This window comes from Ambystoma mexicanum, chromosome 4q, assembly GCF_040938575.1.
Source record: "Ambystoma mexicanum isolate Mex_15411 chromosome 4q, UKY_AmexF1_1, whole genome shotgun sequence".
Lineage (NCBI taxonomy): Eukaryota > Metazoa > Chordata > Amphibia > Caudata > Ambystomatidae > Ambystoma > Ambystoma mexicanum.
In genome coordinates, this window is record NC_090928.1 from 93786833 (window position 1) to 93809296 (window position 22464).

The window sequence follows — 22464 nt, forward strand, 5'->3', positions numbered from 1 at the left end:
TTAGAACCTGGGCAGAGACCCAAAGAGGATCTTGAGGTAGCAAAGACGAGGGTTTGCAGCGCTTCCTGACCAAGGCTTTCAAGCTTGACAGGGCAAAGAGACACATAAAATGAAAAGGGCCACATTCGCCCCATAGTGTAAAGGACATCAAGTCATGTTCTGTTATCTGATGCACAATACCTGCAGGTCCCAAAGGAAGTGGACCAGAAATGATTCACTGGCAATGGATTAAATAATATGAGCTGGGTATAACAGCCCTCTGAAGATGACCTGTGCCAAAGAAACAGGGGCGCCATATCCTTTTGAGCGGATCCTGCGACAAAGAAGTGGCTGTGCTGCACATCCATGATTCTGTATCTTATTTCGAGGAGCAGAGAGGGTAGCGGGGGGCTCTATCGGTATTCCCAAATTAGAGAAAATCTTTGAAAAAACATATTTGCCCAATTCTCACCTAATTGATATACCTGATCTGCTGTAGATAAACTGCTACACCCCATAGAGGTTTATTCCAATTACCTCAATTTTGTAAGAAAAAATTCAATCTGAACCTTTCCCTTTTGCAAGTTTATGTTTTGTCGATCCGTCTCCTTGGATACCATTTTCAAAATCCTCTCTTTGTTTTTCATATGAAAGATGGTGCTGTCTGAGAGATACATCAGAAAATCACAGGAAAGAAGAACACATTCCTTTCCACAGACACACAAAAAGATGACAATGGCTTCTACTGTTCTTACCGGAAAAATACTTTACAAGTTACAATACCACTAAACAGCTATCACATCAAAGAAAACAGCATATGTGATCCTGAGTGTGTGGTCAAAACCACATACCTTACATGTATACATGACACACATGCAAATACAACTGAAACTAAAGAGACACCAGTGGGAGATCCAAAAAGCAGGTGCTCTGCCTTCACTGTCAGAGTTGTTGGATGTGTTGGGGATGACATACCAGTGTCCTCGTTTTCTTTACTGCAATGTTTGAGTAATGTTCAGGGCTGTATTTTCACCATACGTATTTCAGCAAGGATCATGTGAGTCAATGACACGTGTTACAGTGATAATAAAAGAACTAAAGAGATGGACATTATAGACCCTTCAGAAAGGACAGGTTATCATGGGTACAACTCCCAACAAACATATTAATACCACCACATAATGGCTCACCAACCACAGTGATTGCTCTGCCATACTGTGCGGCAAAACCACCCGGAGAAAGGCAATTGCGGGAATGTGGAAAGTTCTGCGTACTAGCATTTAACAGCTGCAATCTGTGGGTCATAAAACCCCACATCACTAAAGACCATAGAACGCAGCTATTGGCTCAGAAGAATTAACCATGAGCATCATATTCACATGCTCCTGTGGTGGTAGACTACACACAAAACAAGGGGTGCGTAGGCGCACCGTGAGGGATCTGCAGAGTTGCAACCTTGAAGAGGTGCCACCACACTTTGTTTCCTCAACAGACTCCATGCCCAAACCTTACTGGCTCAATGATTCTCAGGTGAATTAGCACAAGATCGGCTCTGGCTACATTCACCACCACGAGGAAGCATCAAATTCATGCCTCAGGTGGCATCTATTTATCAACACTTCAGGACTGGGCTACTTGGCTCTGCTTCTGGGGAGCAAGGCATTTCAATGCTGCTTGATCCAGAGATGTTCATCGGTTGGTGTTCGATGAAAGTAGCATTGACACCATCACTTTAACTGGAAAAGCTGGTGAAAGTGGTTAGTGCAGAGTTGCATACTGCTAATTGGACTTCCTCTACTCTGCCACTTCTACTCTAAATACTCCCAATAGGCCAAGCTACTAGTATGTGTCACAGGGCAGAAGCAACAAAGGACAGACCACACACAATAAGGGAAACACAATATCATTTATTTGCATATCAACAACACGTCTTGATACACATAACAGCCTACAAGATATATCCTAGGCTATAGAAGATCAGCCGACCTGGCAGGGGTCACCCAGGTGACCAGAAGAATGTCACTGGGACTTCCCATTCCCTTTTCCCCCCTGTATTGCTCACCACCAGGAGATCATTTTCTTCATATCCATTAGATTACGTCAGCCCTAGTTGCTGCGTCTTGGGGTCTGGTTAGAAAAATGCATGCAAGTCCCAAGGCATGTTATTGAAAAGGCAACAGGGGAAACTCTATGCTAGCAATGTCATAATTGAGGAGATCCTCAAAGTCAGTGAAAACGTTCCTACGTTACAAGACACTGGTATCATTAGTTCAATGTTCACTTCTTAGGTGCTCTCTCCTGGAAATAGTTATTTAATGTACTCACAGCCGCATGGTGGTGTAAAGTGCCCCAACGCACTTCTTTGCTTTCCCTGGGGAGACAATCCTTTTCATGAGCAATCTTTGGGTTGCTATAGAACTGTGACACACTCCTACTGGGGCACAACCTCCCACTTGACCTCTGTTAATCTTGAGGTTTCTCAATACTGTTACAGAGGCAAACTCATGGTGTCCCGCCCGCCTCCTACACAAGTGGTTTCTTGTATAGGTCTTTGTTCAGGTTCTTCTTCCGTGCATTAATTATAGCAGCCAACTCAAAGGCTGCCTTCCTGTGCTTCAGCCAATTTGATGCTACAACCAGGCTCTCAGTGTCAAAGGTTACCACCAGGGTCTGGGGCAGCCCTTGATCAGGCAACTCCATTAATTTTCCTTTTCAGTACCCTCTGGCTTTTGCCACGTTTTGGGTCAAGACTTTATGTTGCTCTTTGCTCTATTCTCCCCTGAAAGCTTCAACTCTATCACAGTGTGGCATATTTGTGTAGCCACCCCGTTTCTCACCTCTAGCTATGATTCTCCTACTCCTCTCAATGATATAGCACCAAATCGGTGAACACTGTCCTTACTCCCTAAAGGTATGGTGGGCTCTGCTTCTTTTATATGTTAGCTTGGCAGACCTCACAAATTCTTAAAAATCCAACTTGACCTGCAGGGTGAATTCCTTAGTTTACATACCCCATGCACCCAATGGTGACGGGTGGCAACATATTTACAAATGCTTTCTGTAAAATTATGCAAGTCACCATAAGAACACTTCAAATCTGGTGCATGATGCCACATAAAGGCCATCCATCCACAGTGAAACATATTTGCCATATACTGCAAACAAAGCTTGTGTGCAGTAAATGTCAAATAAATGTTTCAAACATCCCTATACTCAAACGCAAGATCAAGTATCATGAAAAAGGTACTTGCACTTCATAAAACCTACTCGTCAGTGCCAATCGGCTAGTAGATTTCTGCGAGTCTTGCTTGAGTGCTACCGGTTGCACAGAGATCTCAGAATGATTGTTCCTTTTATCCAATAACCTGGGCATGTGTTATTTGTGGATTTCCTATGTTTCCACCACCTACCCAGGTGTATGTCCCGTTCTTGCGTTTGTATTTTGTTGTTGTGCCTTCCAGAATGATAACATTCAGTCCATTCCCTTGCCACCATGGCCAGAGGACTACAATAATGTGTCTACCATCTTGGTATCAGACACCAGAATGATGGTGGCTTGGCGATCCTGTGTTCTATGTACTAATGGGGAGAATACGTTCCTAGCATATCTGTGCTGTGCATGTATGCTCTGTCTTTTTTGCTCATTTTGCTGGCACTAGTTTCTCATCTGGCTCCATTTTGCTATCGCCTCTTGGGCTTCCTCATGTACCTCTCTACTTTTGGATTTGTGAAGGGGACCTGAGCTAGTGCTGAATCCCCCATGAGAGCTATTTTACTGATAAACCCTTCCTGAGATTGCTTTTCTTAGGGCCTTTTACCCTTAATACTGTGCCTCTCAGATAATGGTGGTGCATAGAACTTCCCCATTCTGCATAAGATACATTTCCTAATGCGATACACTAAAGACCTTTCCATGTAGGGGTGGACTGCAAAGTAGGTGACTGGCGACTGCACGGGGAGCCTGAGGAAACTCTGGGGTAACCACCATATACCACCTGAGGTGTTGCCTCATGTAGCTGGTTGCTTCCCTGGCCACTGAGTGACCCAGTCACTCTTATAGTCCTTCTGTGGATGACTCTGGCACACACAATAGCTTGCATTTGTACAGACACTTGTGAGTTAAAAAAAGGCTTAGGAATCACTGAGTTATTCCAGTTTCAATCACATTTCTTAATCAGAGCTTTCAGAGGGGCTTAAGAGAAACATAACAATAAAGCTAGGGTGAGTGAATATGCAAGAAAGAGGAAGAGGGAGAGGAGGCTAGTGAATGTGCTATAGAAAAAGAATGTAAGTGCAACAGAATAGTACACAATAGAGTGTTCAGATATTAGGGGTGATGAAATAAATCTACTTGTTAATTGATATTCCTTGTGGTTTCTCTAACCTTTATTACAACAGAATTATGGGCATAATTAGTTTCTCTATGGAAAAGGCAATATTTATATCATGCCCTGCATTTCAACTGTGTGTTACAATTCCAGGCTCCTGCACAATACTCATGTGAACTTTACTATTTAATGGGTTCAGGGAGTGATTGATTCTACATAAGATGACAGGTCTTTTTGTTCTCACTGCATTAGCTTCCAAATGGACAGTTGTATTGTCCGAGAGAGTGCAAAAGTGTCACTTTTAATGGATAAATCTGCAATTGAGGCTGGGTTGTTACCCCGGACATCTGTTAATTACTAATATTGATCTCTCTAAAGATCACAAACTCTATTTTCCTGGTATCTTAGAGTACTTTTCTAACACTCTCGCATGGAAGAATCCAAAATGTGGGAGAGCTAGCTGACTCTGAGTTGAAACCCAGTTCAACGTGAAGTAAGCACAATATCAAACTAAATTAAACATCAGAAAACTGCATTAAACATCAATGTTATTCAAAACAAAACAAAGAATCACTGTTTTTCAACATATTAAGCTGTAGGATATTATTTAAATGCACCTATATTATAAGCTTTGAACAATGATAACAGTTGATGGATAAATAAAACATTTCATTAAAAGACTCTTAATGATTATTCATTTTCTTCATTGGATGTACAGTAGGAAATGCACGAGTGCACCATCCATTCGGAGCAATTGACAAGACCCTACCATTGCCATTTTAAAATTTCGGGAACATAGACCATGTTCTCCGTTTAACATGATTATATTTTTGACAGATTCTGGCATATTCACACATTTAGAATTGAAGTTCCATTTAAAACTGGTGCATTCTGCATCTCCTGTTTTCCTTGACATTGGTAAAAACTCATCTTTGGTTGGAATGCACTGAAAGGCCCAATGTGTCCAGTGTCATCCCTCAGGTGTGCAGGTGATTACCAGCATTCTGCAGGTGCACCCATGTCTTGGCACTGAGTAAGAGGCAAAAATCCTAACTAATATGATGCTTTTTTATTGTGCCTGTCTCACACTTACAACAGCAACCGTTGATCTTTGATTCTCCCTACAATGTGCCATCAACCTCACACATATAAGAAGCAGCACACTTTGAAGTATTTTGGCATCATTTTGCTTTAGAGAAACAGCCTGGAGTTCCAGTTACATTTACACTAGGAAACTAATCAGGCATACCATTATTCCCAGAGGGCTCATCGGGAGAAATAGCTGCAGGTGTGTGAGTCCCCAGGACACTGTGCAGAGGCCATGCATGGTGATTTATCTTTGTATCTCGCCTTGCTTTATTTCACCCTGCACACCAGGACACTGCTGTTATAATTGATGTCTGTGCTTGGCTCTGCTTAGTTGCTCCAGTAGCCCAGTGGCCCTCTCTTATCGGCCACCTGTGCACACATCCCTACCACCACACTCTCCACCACCCACCGACCCACTCCTCTGCCCCAACATCCTACATTTTTCAGCAGACAAAAACGGTAAACAATTGGTGGTAAAAAAATATTTTAGTGAAAAATATGCAGTAACAAGACTGCGTAACCTCCTACAGGATGTCTGTATCATGTCATGATCGGGGGATTAATATTTACAAAGCAGGGATCCACAAGTGTGCACCTGTAGGGTTTAATGACAACCCCAGCATGACAAAAGGAAAGGCTGTGTTAGACCATACTGTGAAATACAATGGTCTAACGGGAATAGACACACTGGAATATACATGCCAGCCCAAACGGTAACATAGTGAAAGGGCCTGGTGAGTGAAGATAAGTGTCTTGCTAAAGTAACACAATGAACAGTGTATCATGGAACATATGTGTCTTGCTGAAAATGACACTATTCATTTCAACACAGAAATGGACATCAGTTTAAATAAAAATCCAAATGGTAAATGACAAAATGAAAAGCAGGCTTTAATTTCTGTTGTCCAGTTAATAAACTACTGCTGTACAAAAAGAAAGACACTGATTCAAAAGGGCCTTGCATTTACTTAGAAGGCCAAGAAGAAATAAAGAAATTGATGTTACCTGAAAGCAAGCTTTTCTAACACTGAAACGGCATTGTCCAGAGCCATGTGCATTTCACAAAAAGGAAATTTTTTGTTACGAATGGACATATCAAGATGATAAAGTGAATAATGATGGCGGGGTGCAAGTTATTGCTTCACCTGAAAAATACATGTAATCCAGCGAAAAGGTTTTTTTCTTGTAAATGCACATGTAAATCTCTCATAGGCCAAAGACAGAGCAATGCTTCCAGTTGTTAGGCAGAATTCACAAGTGACTTCCCCCATGGTAGATCTGTGGGGCTCCTTATCTGGAATGGAGATCTCTTTGAAGCTTCAGCATGCCGCGTATTTATGACCCGCCTGTGTGGGTGCAGTGCTCAAAGAAACACAAACTATTAGATTAAAATGATCATCAACTCAAGATTACAATGACAAAATGGAAAATGCCAGCATGGCCTTGTGATGTCAGCGGGCAGAGGTGAATCATCTGCTCCAGGATAGGAATCTCTGCAGCCCATTAGCTGTCAAACAACAAAGGGCTAATGTTTTTACCCCAGCCTTAGATCAACATTCAGCCAGAGACTTGAGAGGCTCTGAGACACATGTTTTCAGGGAAATGAGACCAAGAACCAAAACCAAAACTGTTACTGTGTAGAAATATATGATCATTGACTTTCATTGAAAATGTCCGTTTACTTAATAACTTTGAGATCGTAATACTTACAGAATCATGACAGATCTCATTTGAAACCAGTGTCAAAGCGATTGTGTTGAAGTCAGTTGTATCTGAATTTGATTGTTTATAACCCAGTGGCAACCTCAAAGGTGTTCCTAGCTGCCCTGAAAAAGTTAGAAGTCTGAACGTTGGGGAATTACTGGCTGGTTTAGTTAGTTACCTAAATATGAAGTTTCATATTCCCAACTATGTTAGTTTTCGATTAAGGGCCAAAAACCATAGCACGACTGCACTATAAGGTGCTGAAATGAAAAAAACCTCTGCCGATGTTGCATGTTTAAGTGAACATTAATATCTATATATTATGGCATTTATGGGTAAATTATAAAATGTTGCCATGTAGGAATGTTTAGAGTGGAAAAGCTGACAGCTAAAACAAATTAAACAATAGAAGGTGTGTATCTCTCCACTTCACGTCAATCATGGAACTCCCCAGGCCTATAGGCAGACAGGGGTGGAACCGTGGGAGGGGTAGAGACCTGCAGAGGTCCAATGGAAATTCGAGGCTAATAAGTTTACACGGCCTGATCTTAATATTTTGTGGTAGAGACTTAACATTAAAAGGGACTTGCTCTATGCAGAAGGGGGACAGACAAGGAAAGAGAGAGAAGGATAAAAAGGAGAGCTGCTAAACATCATCCTTGCCTATAATCCATCTGGTTGAATTCTGCGACGGCTGCCTGACATCTTGGATGGAGAAGCCTTAACATTGAAAGGCCTTAAACTTTGCCTGGGAGAGAGAAACCGGAGAAGCCAACAGCTGACTATGCCCTGATCCTTATGGAGAGTCAGATGAGGGATGAAAGATTGTGACAATCTCTGACTGAAGTGACCAGACCCCAAGCTGATCCCAGGGGAACCTGGCTGTCTTCCCCAAGCACCCCAAAACAGAGGTCCCATGTAAGTAGACTTGATCCTTTTGAAACCAAGTGTGTGCGGGATCTGTCTGCCTTAATATTCTCCATTCATAGTAGGTGGGGGAACATTTTGTAGACCCTTAGCAGATTTGACTGAATATTAATTTAATTAATTCCCAAATAGATTGGCACAGGGGGGTGGGGCTTGGAAGAGTTCAGTACTTCCACCCTCTTTCCTAGCAGGACTTAAGTATAGTTCTGTAAAGTAATTGGGTGCCTTTATTTTCCCTGTCCACCCCAGATTCTTTAAAACAAAAATGTTCTTGCCACAAAACAAAATTGATAATTGTAAACATTCCCAAACGTTGCCTTTGAAACAAAAAGGTCCATGCCCCAAAAAAAAAAATTCTCAACTGATACCCCTTCCCAAAACTTGCTTTTAAACAAAAGGCATACTTATCCTAAAATGAAAATCCCAATTGACACCACTCATTAACCTTGTATTTAAACCTAGGGGCGCCCTTGACCCCAAACAGAATTCCTAAACTGTCCCCACTCCCTAGACCTGGCTTTTAAAAAAAGAGGGGTGATGTATATCACTGACACCTGGGTTTTTGGTGCTGGAGGAAGAAGTGCTTTGAACAGTGAAACTAGTGTAATTTCCATCAAACAATATATACTCTCTCCTGAGAGTGAGAAACTGACCCTTATAGCAGAACGATTTTGCATTGCTTTTGGGTGAAATGGAAACAGTGTGATATATTACAAATCTGTGTTTTAAAAACTGCAAGCATTTTCAAGTGTGCAAGAAAGTAAACAAAGGACCACAAGTACAATGTGTAACGGGTTCGCAAGTCAAAGTGCGTTTTCACTAACTCTAAATGTTATTATGTCATATTTGCCTGTTATTACCGAAAGAAGAGTGCATTGGATGTTGAAGCTTTGTTTTGTGCCACAGAGAAGGTGGCGTATTGAACATAATTTATAAACAAATATATATTCTGCCTATACCCCTGCCTGGTTCTTTGCTCATTGATAGCACAGGGCGAGGGAACTACATCGCTCTATATGAGTCATAAATAGGGTGTGTTGAATCCCAACCAATGGTGTGTTGTGGGCTCTCTTAGTTGGGGGAAGGAAGTCCCTACATTAAGTGTGATCTTCCAATATATTGTAACAAAGGGGGGGCTTGTGTCATGATTTCACTTACTGTCTTTTGACCCATGGCAAGTGCATTGTGACCGACTATACATTCTGGTGTAATCTGCTGTGTTAAAGTACCACCAGAACTTGACCCCTGAGTTCCAGGCAGGTGTATATGTGAAGAAAAATACAATTGTGTAGAGTACCAAGAAGCAGATTGATTCAAATAGATTTTTGATTTGGCATTGTGTGGGGAAATCAAACAGGAACAGGGTGATTTTGCCCCTGCTCAAAGGAAGTGTAACAAAGTTGCACAAGAGCATATTAAAAATGACTACTGTAGAAGTGAGTGATGCAAGGAAGCATCTCCTGGCTAAGCTTTTCATTTGAGGCAAATGGAGTGAGGGCAGAGGTCGGAGCTGGCAAACCAGAATGGTCCAGGATGTTACCACAGTAAGCAAAGACATCTGGCTGGAAGTTGGGATATTACACAAAGCATTTGAGGCATTTTGCATGATCCAAAATGCCCATGAAGAACTGATGCAAATTGGCCAGCTCACACCTTATTTGTATTTCCACTTGCAGTTAATGGAAGAGAGAGTGCAACATAGGGAGGCCTGTGTGCAGAATCAGACTGAGATTTTGAAAGAGGCTCAGAAATAAATCAAACATTTAGAAGATAAAGCACAACAGAGACATATTTTTCAAGTAAATCTATAAAGCCTCACTGAACAATTACAAAATTATGTGAAAACCCACCTACAGGCCAGTGCCGAGCAAGAAATAAAGTTTGCTGCACTGAAAGATGCATGCGAAAAGAGTGCAGAAACTGTGAGCCACCTCCAATGCAAATTAAATGACCAGATTGGTCCCAATAGAGGGCTTTTAGATTACAGTATGGCCCTCAAACAACAAATCAGGATACTGGAAAGGGAAAACAGTCAGTTCATCATCAAAGAAATGGACTCACAACAAGTGTTTGAGAAATTGCTTCAGGATTTAAATATTCTGAAGAAACAAAATGAACAAATGAATAAAGACCAAGATGCATTAAAAATGAAAATGTATGCAGAAAAGGGTCAGTCAGATTCTCAGGGAATGACCAGAATGACGCAAGAGAACATAGAGCTTGTGGAGCGTGTGAAGCAAGCAGAAGCTGACCTGTCACAGGAAACAAATGGTAGGGGTGCAGTAGAAAAAGAGATTTGTCCCTTGTAAGACAGGCACCTGGAACATGCATGCATAGGGCAGAACTACCAAAGAGAAAATTAAACATCTCAGGAGGAAGTTAGGGAAATGAAGGGTTGATTAGTGGCTCCGAGCAGGGTGCTCATGACTAGCCAGTCCTCAGTGCCAGAATTAAAAAGCAATCTTTCTGAATACCAACAGGAAATAAGGACAGAGCGAAGTAGGTGTGAGAATTTTATAAATAAAATTGAAAAATATAAACAGGCCTTGAGGCAAACTGACCAATCAGGGTTTGGGTAGGGCCTTCTGATCAAGGAGAGATGCCCCTCTCATCAAGGACCTCAGGCCAGTCAACCACAACCTCCCATGTACAAATGGTAACTGTCCTCATGCATGCGATCGATAGAGAACAGGATGATATGAGGCAATTAGACTTACCCAGACTTAGCCTAACTGAGCCAGAAGGCCAGGCCTTGCCTGACATTGATGAGTAGTCATCTATACCACACAGAGGAAGGGGGCCAGACCAGTGTGTCCGGGGAGACTAAAAATAATATTGTGAGTTCTTCAGGCTATGAAGATCTGATCATGAGAAAATCAGGGAGTTATATTGGCTGAAAATGAGACTACAAAGAGACCTCCTCGCCGGCTTCGCTGGAGGAGAAAAACCCAAGCTCCAACCTAGGAAGGGCATACTGAAATGGGAAAGGGGGTATTTCCCCAGACTGCCTGGAAGGAGGGATGATGAAACTGTGTTTTATCCGGGGCTGAAAAGTGATCACAGGCAAAGTGACCCTGAGAGTTCACTGTGGTCCATGCGAGAGGAGTCCATATCCCCAATCTAGAGATAGGGAGCACATAGAGGACTGGGAATGGAGTACAAATAGTAGCTCTCAGTCAGGAAATGAATGGACTCAGGTGCACAGAAAGAAAAAGACAGCAAAACGGTGAAAGGGCTTTGCTAAAGACCCAATCAGGCAGATGAAGGCCATAAAGAGATTCCTGACCCCATACCATAAGAATGAATAGTATTCGGTGTGGGAGCACTTGGACCTATTTGGCATTATTCCAGATCCAAAATGATGGGAATTGCATCACATTTGCAGAAGGGACATTCTCACCTGGGTACTCCATTTTTTTTTTCGGGACAGGAGGACCAGGATCATTATACGTAGTCCACCTATAAGGCGGACATTTTAAAACATTTCTCTATAAATAGGAACCCACAAGAGGCCCTGAAGGTGGTGGAGATCAGAGCTACTACTTCTTTGGACTTGGAGATAGGGGGGCCTACAAATACTCCTCCTGCCAACAATCAAAATGGAAGGCAGAAGGGACCCCACACCCTGGCCCAATTGAATGGTAGTCAGGCAAGGATTTGGAAAGATGATCCCTCTGACCCTTCCACCTATGTAAAACCTCTAGTTACAAGGGTACCAAACCAATCCTGGGGTATATATACACTCCCCTGTCCCCATGGGGACCCAACCAGGTAAGTACAGCCCTAGGAAACTTCCCTTCAAACTTCCCTCAAGAGAGAAGTATCACTCCACCTTCCAACCTGAACTTTTTCCCCAGATACCCCCAAATCAGAACTTCCACAATAATCCTCCCCTTTCTCCCCAGTTCAAGGACAGTAGCTCCCTGAACCCCAGAGAAGGAAGGGTCAGGATGGAAAATGATGGGGGAAATTTCAAGCACCTTAGCTACTCCGGGAGAAGGGACAGTTAGCCTTTTCGGGAGCAGCAGAGGTATGACCCGAGACCTCCCTACAACCCAGAAAAGGTCTTGTAGCTTGAGCGACAGGTCCAGCCTCTAATTGACAATCTGGGGTGCATGCTGAGGGCTCAGTCCAACCGTCAACCTAATCCTGCTTCCAAGTATTTCCCAACGGCCAGGTTTGATGCCCCGGGGGGAAATGGCGAGAGGAAACATCCGACAAGCCACAGGTTCCTGAGGAGGAGGCCCCTTGGGAGGGGTGATTCCAAGCCCTAGAGCAAGCTTCCTTTCTTACCCAGACCGAACCCCTGGAAACCTCTCAGCTTGAAAGGGACTCTTCTACTCCCAGGAATTTAGAACAGAAAGAGCAAAGGGTAAGTAGGAGAGACCAAAGAAGAACCCGCTTGTGCAGGAGCTCAAGATAATCCCCTTTGAAAGAGGGGTTCCTGTAGGATTCAGGTAAGTACACCTTCTCTTTTAGGAACGGGGGATCCCTCCCAAAGAAAAATCGTCCCAAAAGACCCTGAGTTGGACAGGGTAAGGATGGAAACTGACCCAGATCTAGAAACTCTTCAACTCCAAAAATGCAAGCCAGACAAGGTAGAAACAGAGAAGGCGTCCTTCCCCCAAACAGGTTCTGAGAACTGTCAACCAGTAAAGAGGGAGAGCAAAGAATTGGGGAAGAGGATGCCCCAAATCCTCCCATTATTAGTTGTAAAATGTTCCTTACAGAATCCCCATCTCTGACAAGGTAAATAGTCCAAGATCACACAGTGCCGGAGTTCAATATCAAGAAAATGACTGCAGGGCGGGCAAAAAACTCACACTTTATTTGCACCTTCGAGTAGAAGGAAGGCATATTTTATGCGTCAGTCAAGGTGCAGGGTCAGTGTGAATTATCAGCTCTGGTGGATACTGTATCCCAAGCCACTCTCATGTCCAAAAAGCCCTTTGACAAACTCAACTCAGGAAGGGGGATGGGTCACCAAATTCCCCTCACACCACTTCCCGGACAAATCCAAAATTTCAACAGGAATGACATTTCCATTGAGGGGACTGAGGATCTGGAACAAACAATTGGGCAGCATCGATTAAAACATCTGGTGATAGTCATGACTGTAGAGGGCACACCTTGCTTAGTTGGGAAAAATCTCCTGAGGAGGTTATCACCTCTGATCAACTGTGTAAATAAGGTCCTCTGGACCCAAATTAACCAGCCGATAAAATTAAAAATGAGTACTAATTATGTAAACATGTCCACATCAAGAATACATTTGATTTCTGCAATATATTACTTACTAATATGATTACTTCATTTAAACTAGATAATTTTTGTTCAATCAACAATGATACTCAATACCTAGAACACGAGTCACCCTCTTCAGATCCATATCTAGGCTCATTTTATAAAAACCCCAAGTGGGTGGGTTTGGTGAAAGGGTGTTCACTGCCGCTTCCAATATCAGATTCTAACTCAGACTGGACACTAGCGCACTGATATATTTTCAAACCCATCAACGATGAATGGTACCTGTCATTTAATTGACCAACACTCCGACAAAGTAGAATTCCATTTCAAGAATATCCAGGTCCCAGACATCACTGTCTTCCCTGTAGGAGAACAAACTGGTGATGGAAACCCTTTTCCATTCCTGAAAATCAACCTTCCTCCCATCTTTAAGTGGTGTTCCACACTGCAAGGCAACACTCTGAAATTTGACAATAGTCTAAATTAGAAGAAAAATTGAGACACGTGAAAAAAGACGATGAAGATCCAGCTCAAAGCATGACAGACATTCCCGAAAAAAGGAAAACAGTTGTTTTCCCATTCAGATAAATCTGGGGGGGGGGCTTGTGCATGCCGGAATATGCCTGAATAATGGAAGACACTTCATCAGCGAAGGATTATTCAGGAAAATCCCAAAAGATCAGACCAATCCCACATTTAAGTTGATTGATAAATGGGAAGTAGGTCTGGAAACTCCAAATTCGAAACATCTCCTGGCTAGCAGGTGTATGTAATAAATGTCCATTGCCAACAAATGCATAGAACATCATTGCTGGGTCATGAGAGAGTCCCCTTCCACCTTTTATTTAGTTAGCAAAATTCTCAAACGATTTGCAATCGATTTGGAACTAATTAATAATAAAGCCTGGTCACGACTGGGGGGTAACCGCATGGGCTTTGACAATACTGAAAATGAATTCTGGTTAGCTCAATTGCTGCCTTATGAGGTTGAAGTTCAAGTTTAAGAAGAGGTTACCATCCCAGGTCTGGTGAGACAATTCACAACAACCCTCAAAATTAAGCGAGGACAGAACCTCAAACATCAGGTCACTTATATAAATTTGAATTTGTATCTCCAACTCCAAGGTTTGTTTTTAAATCTGACACCTCTCTGGTTCTAGAACACAACACCTTTTGAATATTGGTGAATAACAGCAACCCTCAAAGTATCACTTTGGGCGCAGACACCTTTATTGGAATGGCGGTTAATGCCAAACATTATTATATTAATTTAGGTAATGAAATCATGGGCCCAATCCCAAATGACTGCTTTGACGTCAGTAACGGTAATGCTCCAGAAAAGATTTTTACCAGGCTTGGGGGGAATTTCTTGGTGTACTCTTCCTGCCCTCATCAGGTGGAAGAGGGGATCTGTGACATCAGGAGGGATGAGGTAGTACTCAGAGTCAAGGACCACACCCTTGAATCCCTGGAATCTCCTGTCCAGGTCAACAACATAACGAGAGATCTCTCCACACAACTGGAGGGTAGAGCTGAAATTTGCAAACCTGAGGTGTTTCCAGGTTTCAAGGAAAGACAAAAGCTGAAACAGGTCTTCCTGGAATTCCAGGATATATTTTCAGTGGACTCATATGATTGTGCATGCACATCTATTAATTTAACCACCATAACCACGGGCCACAAGATGGCTCCAGTATTTGTGAAACAATAATGGTTACCTCTCATGTCCATGGAGTCACTCATGGAGATTGTTAAGAACTTAGAATCCTCTGGAATCATTTGTTCGATCCGCAGTACCTTTAACAACCTGGGAGTGGGGATACTAAAGCCAAATGGCCAATAGATACTATGTGCAGACCTGAGGGAGTTGAACAAACGGGTCCAAATGTCAAGATGGCCACTTCCCTACATCGATCAAGGGCTGGCACAGATCCAAGGGTCAAAGGTGTACACCTCCATTGATTTGACAAACAGCTACTGGATAGTACCCGTTAGTAGGGAAGACCAATACAAGCTTGCCTATACCTTTGGGGACAGCAATACACGTTGACCCAAACCCCCTTTGGATACATAAACTCCTGCAATGAGTTCAACATCTTTCTGCATAAGGCCATACCCAATTTGGACAAAAGGGGAAACCTGACCTATCTAGATAATGTTCTGATCAAGAGCTCAATGGTGTAGGAACATATAGCAGAAATCTGCTATGTTCTGACCCAGTTGCAGAACGCCAGAGCAAAACGGTCCTTTTAGCAGGCAGAGTGATGTAAAACGCAAGTTAACTTAATCCCTAGGCGAAAAAGGTGGAAGCCTTGTTGAAATTAAAAGACCCTATCACTCTGCAAAAATTAAGAAGCCTTCTTGGACTCGCTAATTATAGTTGAAAGTTCATTGAAGACTACACACAGGTCACCCGATCTTTGGTCCATTTATAGTCAAGTGGGAGCGGGATCCGGAGCAATCTGAGGCAGTTGAACTGAAAAGAAAAATAGCCTTTCCCAGCTCCTTGTCTGGCTCACTGCATAAAGAACAAGGAATTATCTTTGGAGATGGGGTTTTCAGATACTTGCCTAACAGCGGTATTGCGCCAAGAGCATGACAAGGTCAACAAAGTCATCTCATACGTGAGCAAAACTTCATCCTCTGTGGAGGAAAAATTCAATGACTGTGAAAAGGAACTCCTAGCAATGGTGTGAGCATTGAAACATTACTGTCTGTTATCCAGGGTGAGCACATCATCGTTGAGGCTTCTTCCCAACACTTGCAATATCTACAAAGTGACATAATCTGGGTGGGGAATGTCAATAATCCCAGAATGACTTCCTGGATTCTGACCATGCAAGGCTTTTCTGTGGAGGTCAGATATGGCCAAACCAATAAAAGTCCTCTAGCGCAAGGATTGGCAGACTTGCATGATTGTGCTCAAGAAAACTGTCTTGCGGATTGGAAGTCTAATGAGCCACAATAATATGCACGCGTACTTAACTTCCCTGCACAAGGTCTATGAAGAAGACACGTGCCAGGGGATACCCACAGTTTATGTGGATGGGTGCTCCTACCATGTTGATAATAACAGGGAAAAAGAACTGCTGGCTGGCATTGGGAATGCCTGGGTGAATGATACCCGGAGCCCTCTGCACAAAATAGGAGTCCAAAGTAGTCAGGTGTCAGAGTTCATGGTCGTTTATCAAGCCATCCTCACTGCAGTGCACTATCAACTCAAAGAACTGGTCAAAATCACTGACTCTGATTATATCAGGAATGGGTTCGTGGAGCACCTGATAAACTGAAAGAATCGAGCTATGCTTTACGCCAATCACAAGCCATTAAAGCATGCCAAACTGATCCAGTCAATAGATAATCTGGTGACCTCTAATGAGATGACCATCTAGTGGAAGAAAATAAGAGGTAATTCCAAAATAGATGGGCCGAGATAAGACTGGGAATAACCTGGCTGAGCCACTGGCTAAAACCAGAGCTCTGCAGAGGGATTTCATAGAAATTGAATCCCTGCTGGTTGAAATCCAAGTCGCCACTGTCACCAGGTCACAAACACGTGCCAACAGTGAACTCTCGAATGCCCCTGCAGTAAAGATACCCCAGATACAGATTTGATCACTGCAGAGAAAGAAGGCCCGATCAGTGGGAAATTGTATTGTCACATTGAAGACCCTGTGCGTTTTCCCTCTGAAAATTACACCATTCTTTTCAACACAGAAATGGACATCAGTTTAAATAAGAATGCACATGGTAAATTACAAAAGGAACAGCAGGGTTTAATTTCTGTTGCCCCATTAATAAACCACTGCTGTACAAAAAGTAAAACACTGATTCAAAAGGGCTTTGCATGTACTTAGAAGGCGAAGAAAATAATAAATAAATTGGAGTTAACTGAAAAGCAGGGTTTTCTAACACTGAAACTGCATGTCCAGAGGCATGTGCATTTTGCAAAAAGGAAAAAGGAAGTAGCCTTGACAAAGCCCACAGCAGGGTGAAACATCAGCACGTGCCACCAACTGGTAAATTTTGGCTGCAAAACAGAAAGGCTTAAACAGTAAAACAGACTACCTAAATACTGAATTAGAATGCCGATATTGACATTATTAAAATGATGACACTAATTCTCATTGCAACCTTGAATAAATATATTTGATATACTTTCTAGTGACTGAATAGTCCTTGCCCTTGGCGCAGTTCTAAACCTAACTAATAAACCAAATGTTAAAAACAAATAAATAATTTTTTTTAAAAAAACCATTTAAAACGGAAGCTTAATTTCCGTTACCCTGTTACAAGAACTACATTATGTATATTTTACATTTAGACCCCACATTTCGAATCTTGAAAATTACATTCCCCAAATGTGTGATGGCGGACAAATCACGCCTTACTCTGTGCCTTGGTTCTTATATCTGGCTAAAATGTGAGCATGGGAAAACACAGGTGTTAGAGGCATTTGAAGGTTGTGTGCCATCACTTTCCGTGATCTCACTTGGGGGCAGAGTCACTTCATGTGATGTCATCAGGGGTCAACGGTCGTGCTATGTCACTTCTGCTATCTCTGGCATTTTGGTGAAATGATGTTCCTGCCTGTTATACTGGTTTTAATGCCTCTCTATCTCTCACATACACAGTACCAGGAAGAAAGGAGTGTGTTTGATTCTTCACCTGCGATTGCTCCTGACTTGATTGCTGGCCCCTTTCCCTGCACCAGCTAGGATGTGACACTTTCCCAATGTGGTCGAGGTAGACAATGAACACATAGGATGTGGCTAGTTGCTTTCTAACACAAATTGAGAAATCTGCAGCAAAGACCTATGTATGATATGATATATGATATATGATATGATATTTTATTTATATCGAGCCCATACACAGGTGTTTCAGAGCGCGATCAGGCAAAGGGAGGGGGAGCAGGGGAGCAAAACAAAAACGATCTTACTAGGCCCAGTGACATTGAGACCGCGCAAGTGCATGGGAAGGGAAAGGGGGGAAAGTGCAAAAGAAAAAGGGAGGGGGGCAAAGAAGTGCAAGGCATAGGAAAAATATAAGTTAGTGGATAAAATAAGTGAATAAATAGGGTGATAAGAGCAGTGATAGGTGCAGCCAGTGAGGGGAGAAGTGCAGGGCAAGTCAGATAGGATAACATCTGATAAGTGCAGATAGGATAACATCTGATAAGTGCAGGAGAGGAGTGGGGGGACTTGTAAGGTCACAGATAGCAGGTCCCAGTGCAAGGGTGGCCAAGAGGCAGTGCCGGAGGATGCCCGGGAGGGCAGGTAGCTGAGTCAGGGAGGCCCCGTTGGCAGGTGAGGCAGTGCTGAGAAGAGAAGGCAGATCAACAGGGGAGGAGAGTGGCAAAGGCAGATGCGAAGAGAAAGGTTTTAAGGAGCTTCCGGAATCGTAGATGGTTATCCTCCAGTTTCAGGGTGGCAGGGAAGCCGTTCCAAAGGGAGGCTCGGGCCGAGGACAGAGAACTGCCACCTGCGCGTATCTTAGAGAAGCGGCTGACCCTGAGGGAGTTAGAAGTAGAGGAGCGAAGGGCACGAGAGAGGAGGTATTTAAGGAGGGAAAGTTGAAGGTATTTTGGACCCAGGCCCCAGAAAGCCTTGTGGACAATGCAAAGGGTTTTACATGTAATCCTTGCATCCACTGGGAGCCAGTGGAGGGATTTCAGTGCTGGAGAGATACGATCCCGGGGCTTGAGGCCAAGGACAAGTCTCGCAGTTCTGTTCTGGATTAGCTGTGGAGGTCGGAGGGTGGAGGCAGGTAGCTTTAGAAAGAGGCTGTTGCAGTAGTCCATTTTAGAGAGAATAAGAGCTATGTGATCCTGTGGGTAATACATGATTGGGCACACTAGCAATAGCTAAAAAAAAACAGCAGCATAAACATGATGTGCTCCTCACTTTCCAATGCAACAGAAGAGGTTTGAATTAGAAGTAGCATGTGTCTATACTGGGTTGCCTTTTCAATGCCAGTCTCAATATAATATAAGGCATACTTTTAATGACTTACTTCAGAAATCTTTTCCAAAGATGGGACGAAGAAGTCATCACAGACGATAGCCAGTGCATAGAACATATACATAGCCTATAAGGGAAGAGAAAAAAACACATTAGTCCAGATACCAGTATTTCAAATGAAGCAGGATGGTACCATTGAACTTACATCAAAATAAAGGCCCACACTCATGATGCATCCTGTCCCTAATCAGTACCAACATTCTCAATGTTCACTCATGGCTATATTGTCTACAATGTTTCTGTCATAACAATGCGACTATTTTCATGGATCTCATTATTGGATGTCTTCTTTAGGTTTTACTTCCGCTGTACCACATGGCAGTGTCATCTACCCCAACTGGAAAAACACATGACCTATCAGATTGGGGTCATTTTCCTTCATTATTTTCATGGGTTACTCTTCTCAGAGCTGTTAATATGTGCCATGGGCCTTCAGCACTTATATCCTCTTTTAAGGGTGGTTGTGCTTTATGGGGGAGACCCCCGTATGAACCCCTCTTTTTTTATAACCTTCGATAAGGAACACATGGAAATAATGCTGCTATAATACTAGTCAGCCCATTTGCAAGCTCCAAAAATACGAAATTATTAAAGTGACATGTGGACTATTCTGGGAGATAGTGAGCATGTCCCACGTGTGCAACATTTTTTTTGCCGCCATTTGCAATACCACTGACGAAGCTACAAGAAGTCGCGGAGCACTTTGCAGATAACATTTATCGTAGCAGGTGCATCCTAGACATGAAGCGCTCTAGACATAACAGCGTGGAAAGCGCGTTCACTGTCAGAAGGAGCTACAGAAAGCAAGGTGTAATCACAGTGCGGCGTACCGGCACATATTCTGGACAGCATTTGATGGTGCACTGCACAGTTGTTTTTTTAGAAATCTATTTGCTGAGAATCACATGATTTTTGCAGTTAGTTGTGGAAGCAGGACCGGAATCATTAAGTTCGATTGTATCCACTATAGACCACAAGTTGGCCCGTACACGGTAAAAGTGATGGTGATAACGTTTACCAGCACTTTTACTGGTCCGGCCAACTACAAGTTTTCCGGTACGAATGTAGGATTCACCTCTAGCTAAGAGCTGGAGGTAAATCCAACCCATACTGGCAACAAATTGCTGGTATTACGGGCACTGTAATACCGGTGCCGGTAATACAGGCAAAATCCCCCCAATGGGAATCCATGGGCCTCGTTACGACCCTGGCGGTAAGGTGTGAACGGCGCCGTAAAAGGTGTCGGCGTTGTTTACCCCGTACCGCCTCATTACGAGGTCCCCTCGCGGGACCCAGGAAGCAACGCCTGGTCAAACCAGGCGTGCTTACCGGGTCCCGCGAGGGGAAGAGGGAGCAAACAACGGGCCAACTCGTAATGGCTCGTTGTTTGCTCCCTCTCCCATTCCCATTCAGCCCTATGGGGGCTGAAATGGGAATGGGGAAGGACCGGGTCCGGGTCAATGGAGGGAGGAATTACCGGGCCTTCCGAACTCGGAATGACCCGATAATTCCTCATTCTGTGGACCCGGACCTGGACGCGATTTCGGCGGCAGCCATACCGCCAATAGCGGCATGGCTACCGCCGAGGTCGTAATGAGGGCCCATGGAATGGGGATTTACCATTGAATACGGCACTTGTAATCTGACGGTAATACCGGCAGGCAAGTGCTGGTAACAGTATCACTGTTTGCCGTTATCCCTGCGGTATTAGCGCAGGGATACCAGCAAACTCGTAATGACAACCATTCATGTTTCTCCCCTGCTTCCTATGAACCAACATGTATTCCTTTTACTCACAATGCCTCTCCCATGTCTCGCCTTTACCTGTCAGGCTCAGTGAGCCTGGATGTGCCATGTGGCTACCTAATAGCCGCATATACCTGTCTACCCTGTAGACTCCAACAGGTAACCCCTATGCACTCTTGTGGGGTACAATGACCCCCTTCACCTGTTAATTTTGTACAAATATAAAAAAATACTTTTTGGTGTTTGGACACACAACATGGATTGGCGTTTGAGCCAACCACATTACATATTCAACAATGCTTTTTATGTGAGTCATAAGGTATATTTCACTCACATCTTCAGACAAAACATAAAGTCAAAATACGTACAATTCAATTTCACCATTGAACTTTACATAATCTTTTTTCATGAAGAACAATTTAACAAAATGGGAGTGTTATCTCTACATACATTCGTAGGTGTATCAAGATAAGTAAATTCAGGTTGTTTCACCTCAATTCAAACATTAGTAATGTAAAAAGTTAACCATCCAAGTTTCAAATTATTGCGCATTTAGCCAACGTGTTTCGGATATACCATCCATCATCAGGGCTTTTGTGAACTTGAAATTCGATCTCGTGGGTTTGCACCCACCATTAAAGAGCAACTCCATTGTAGCACTGCGGATAGGGTGACCAGATTTCCAAGATGAAAAATCGTAACGGCCAATAACATAAAATAAGGACTGCCCTCCCCCCCATCTCCTGCCCCACTCACAGCCCCCTCTACCGGTCCACCCTCAACCAGGCCCTTGTCCCCCACCTGTATGCCACAGTATTTCCAGCACTGCCCCTACATATATATATGCATCTATATGGTTCAGCCTTCACTGTGGAATATGTTAATAAAGGAACTTTTGCTCTGATTGATCTTAGAGGCCTTGCTGTATGCGCCTTCCCAACTTGTCTCTATGGCACAATTCGTTAATGCACGTGGCTAGGAGTTCAAACCCACCCTTTGATAACAAAATTGTGGAAGTATTATAGTTTGTATTTATTTGTTGCTGAATTAATTACCTTGTCGCCCCTTTTCGCGGAAACCGGCACAGAGTTTTTAAATAAAACAAATAAAAAAACTTTGGAACGGGGGAGCGAGGGCAGAATTCCAGGACGTCTGGTGACTTTATCTGTGTATGCAGCTCTGATGCATTGCTGCTGACTGGGGCTTAGTGTCCCATTCCTTCACAAGAATAATGGGGTTGGCAGAGACAAACATGTATAGAAGCCATTTTGCATCTGTTACATGTGTTTTATTAAAAGCTCTATGGTGCCGTTGCTTATAAACATACGTTGCATAGTAGTCAATGGGGATTGCGAGAAGCAACACAAGGATTGCGATTTGAACAATTCGATTTTACTAAATAGTGCCCCCTATTTGGCAGT

At 43.2% G+C, this 22464-nt stretch overlaps 1 protein-coding gene across 1 annotated transcript in view; it reads right to left on the bottom strand.

Annotated features, from left to right (window-relative positions):
• SLC24A3 (solute carrier family 24 member 3) overlaps positions 1-22464 on the bottom strand; it is a 1254778-nt gene that overhangs the window by 542311 nt on the left and 690003 nt on the right. The window contains exon 4 of the mRNA XM_069607530.1: positions 19290-19364. Coding sequence (XP_069463631.1) covers positions 19290-19364 — 75 coding nt within the window. The remainder of the gene's footprint in view (positions 1-19289; positions 19365-22464) is intronic.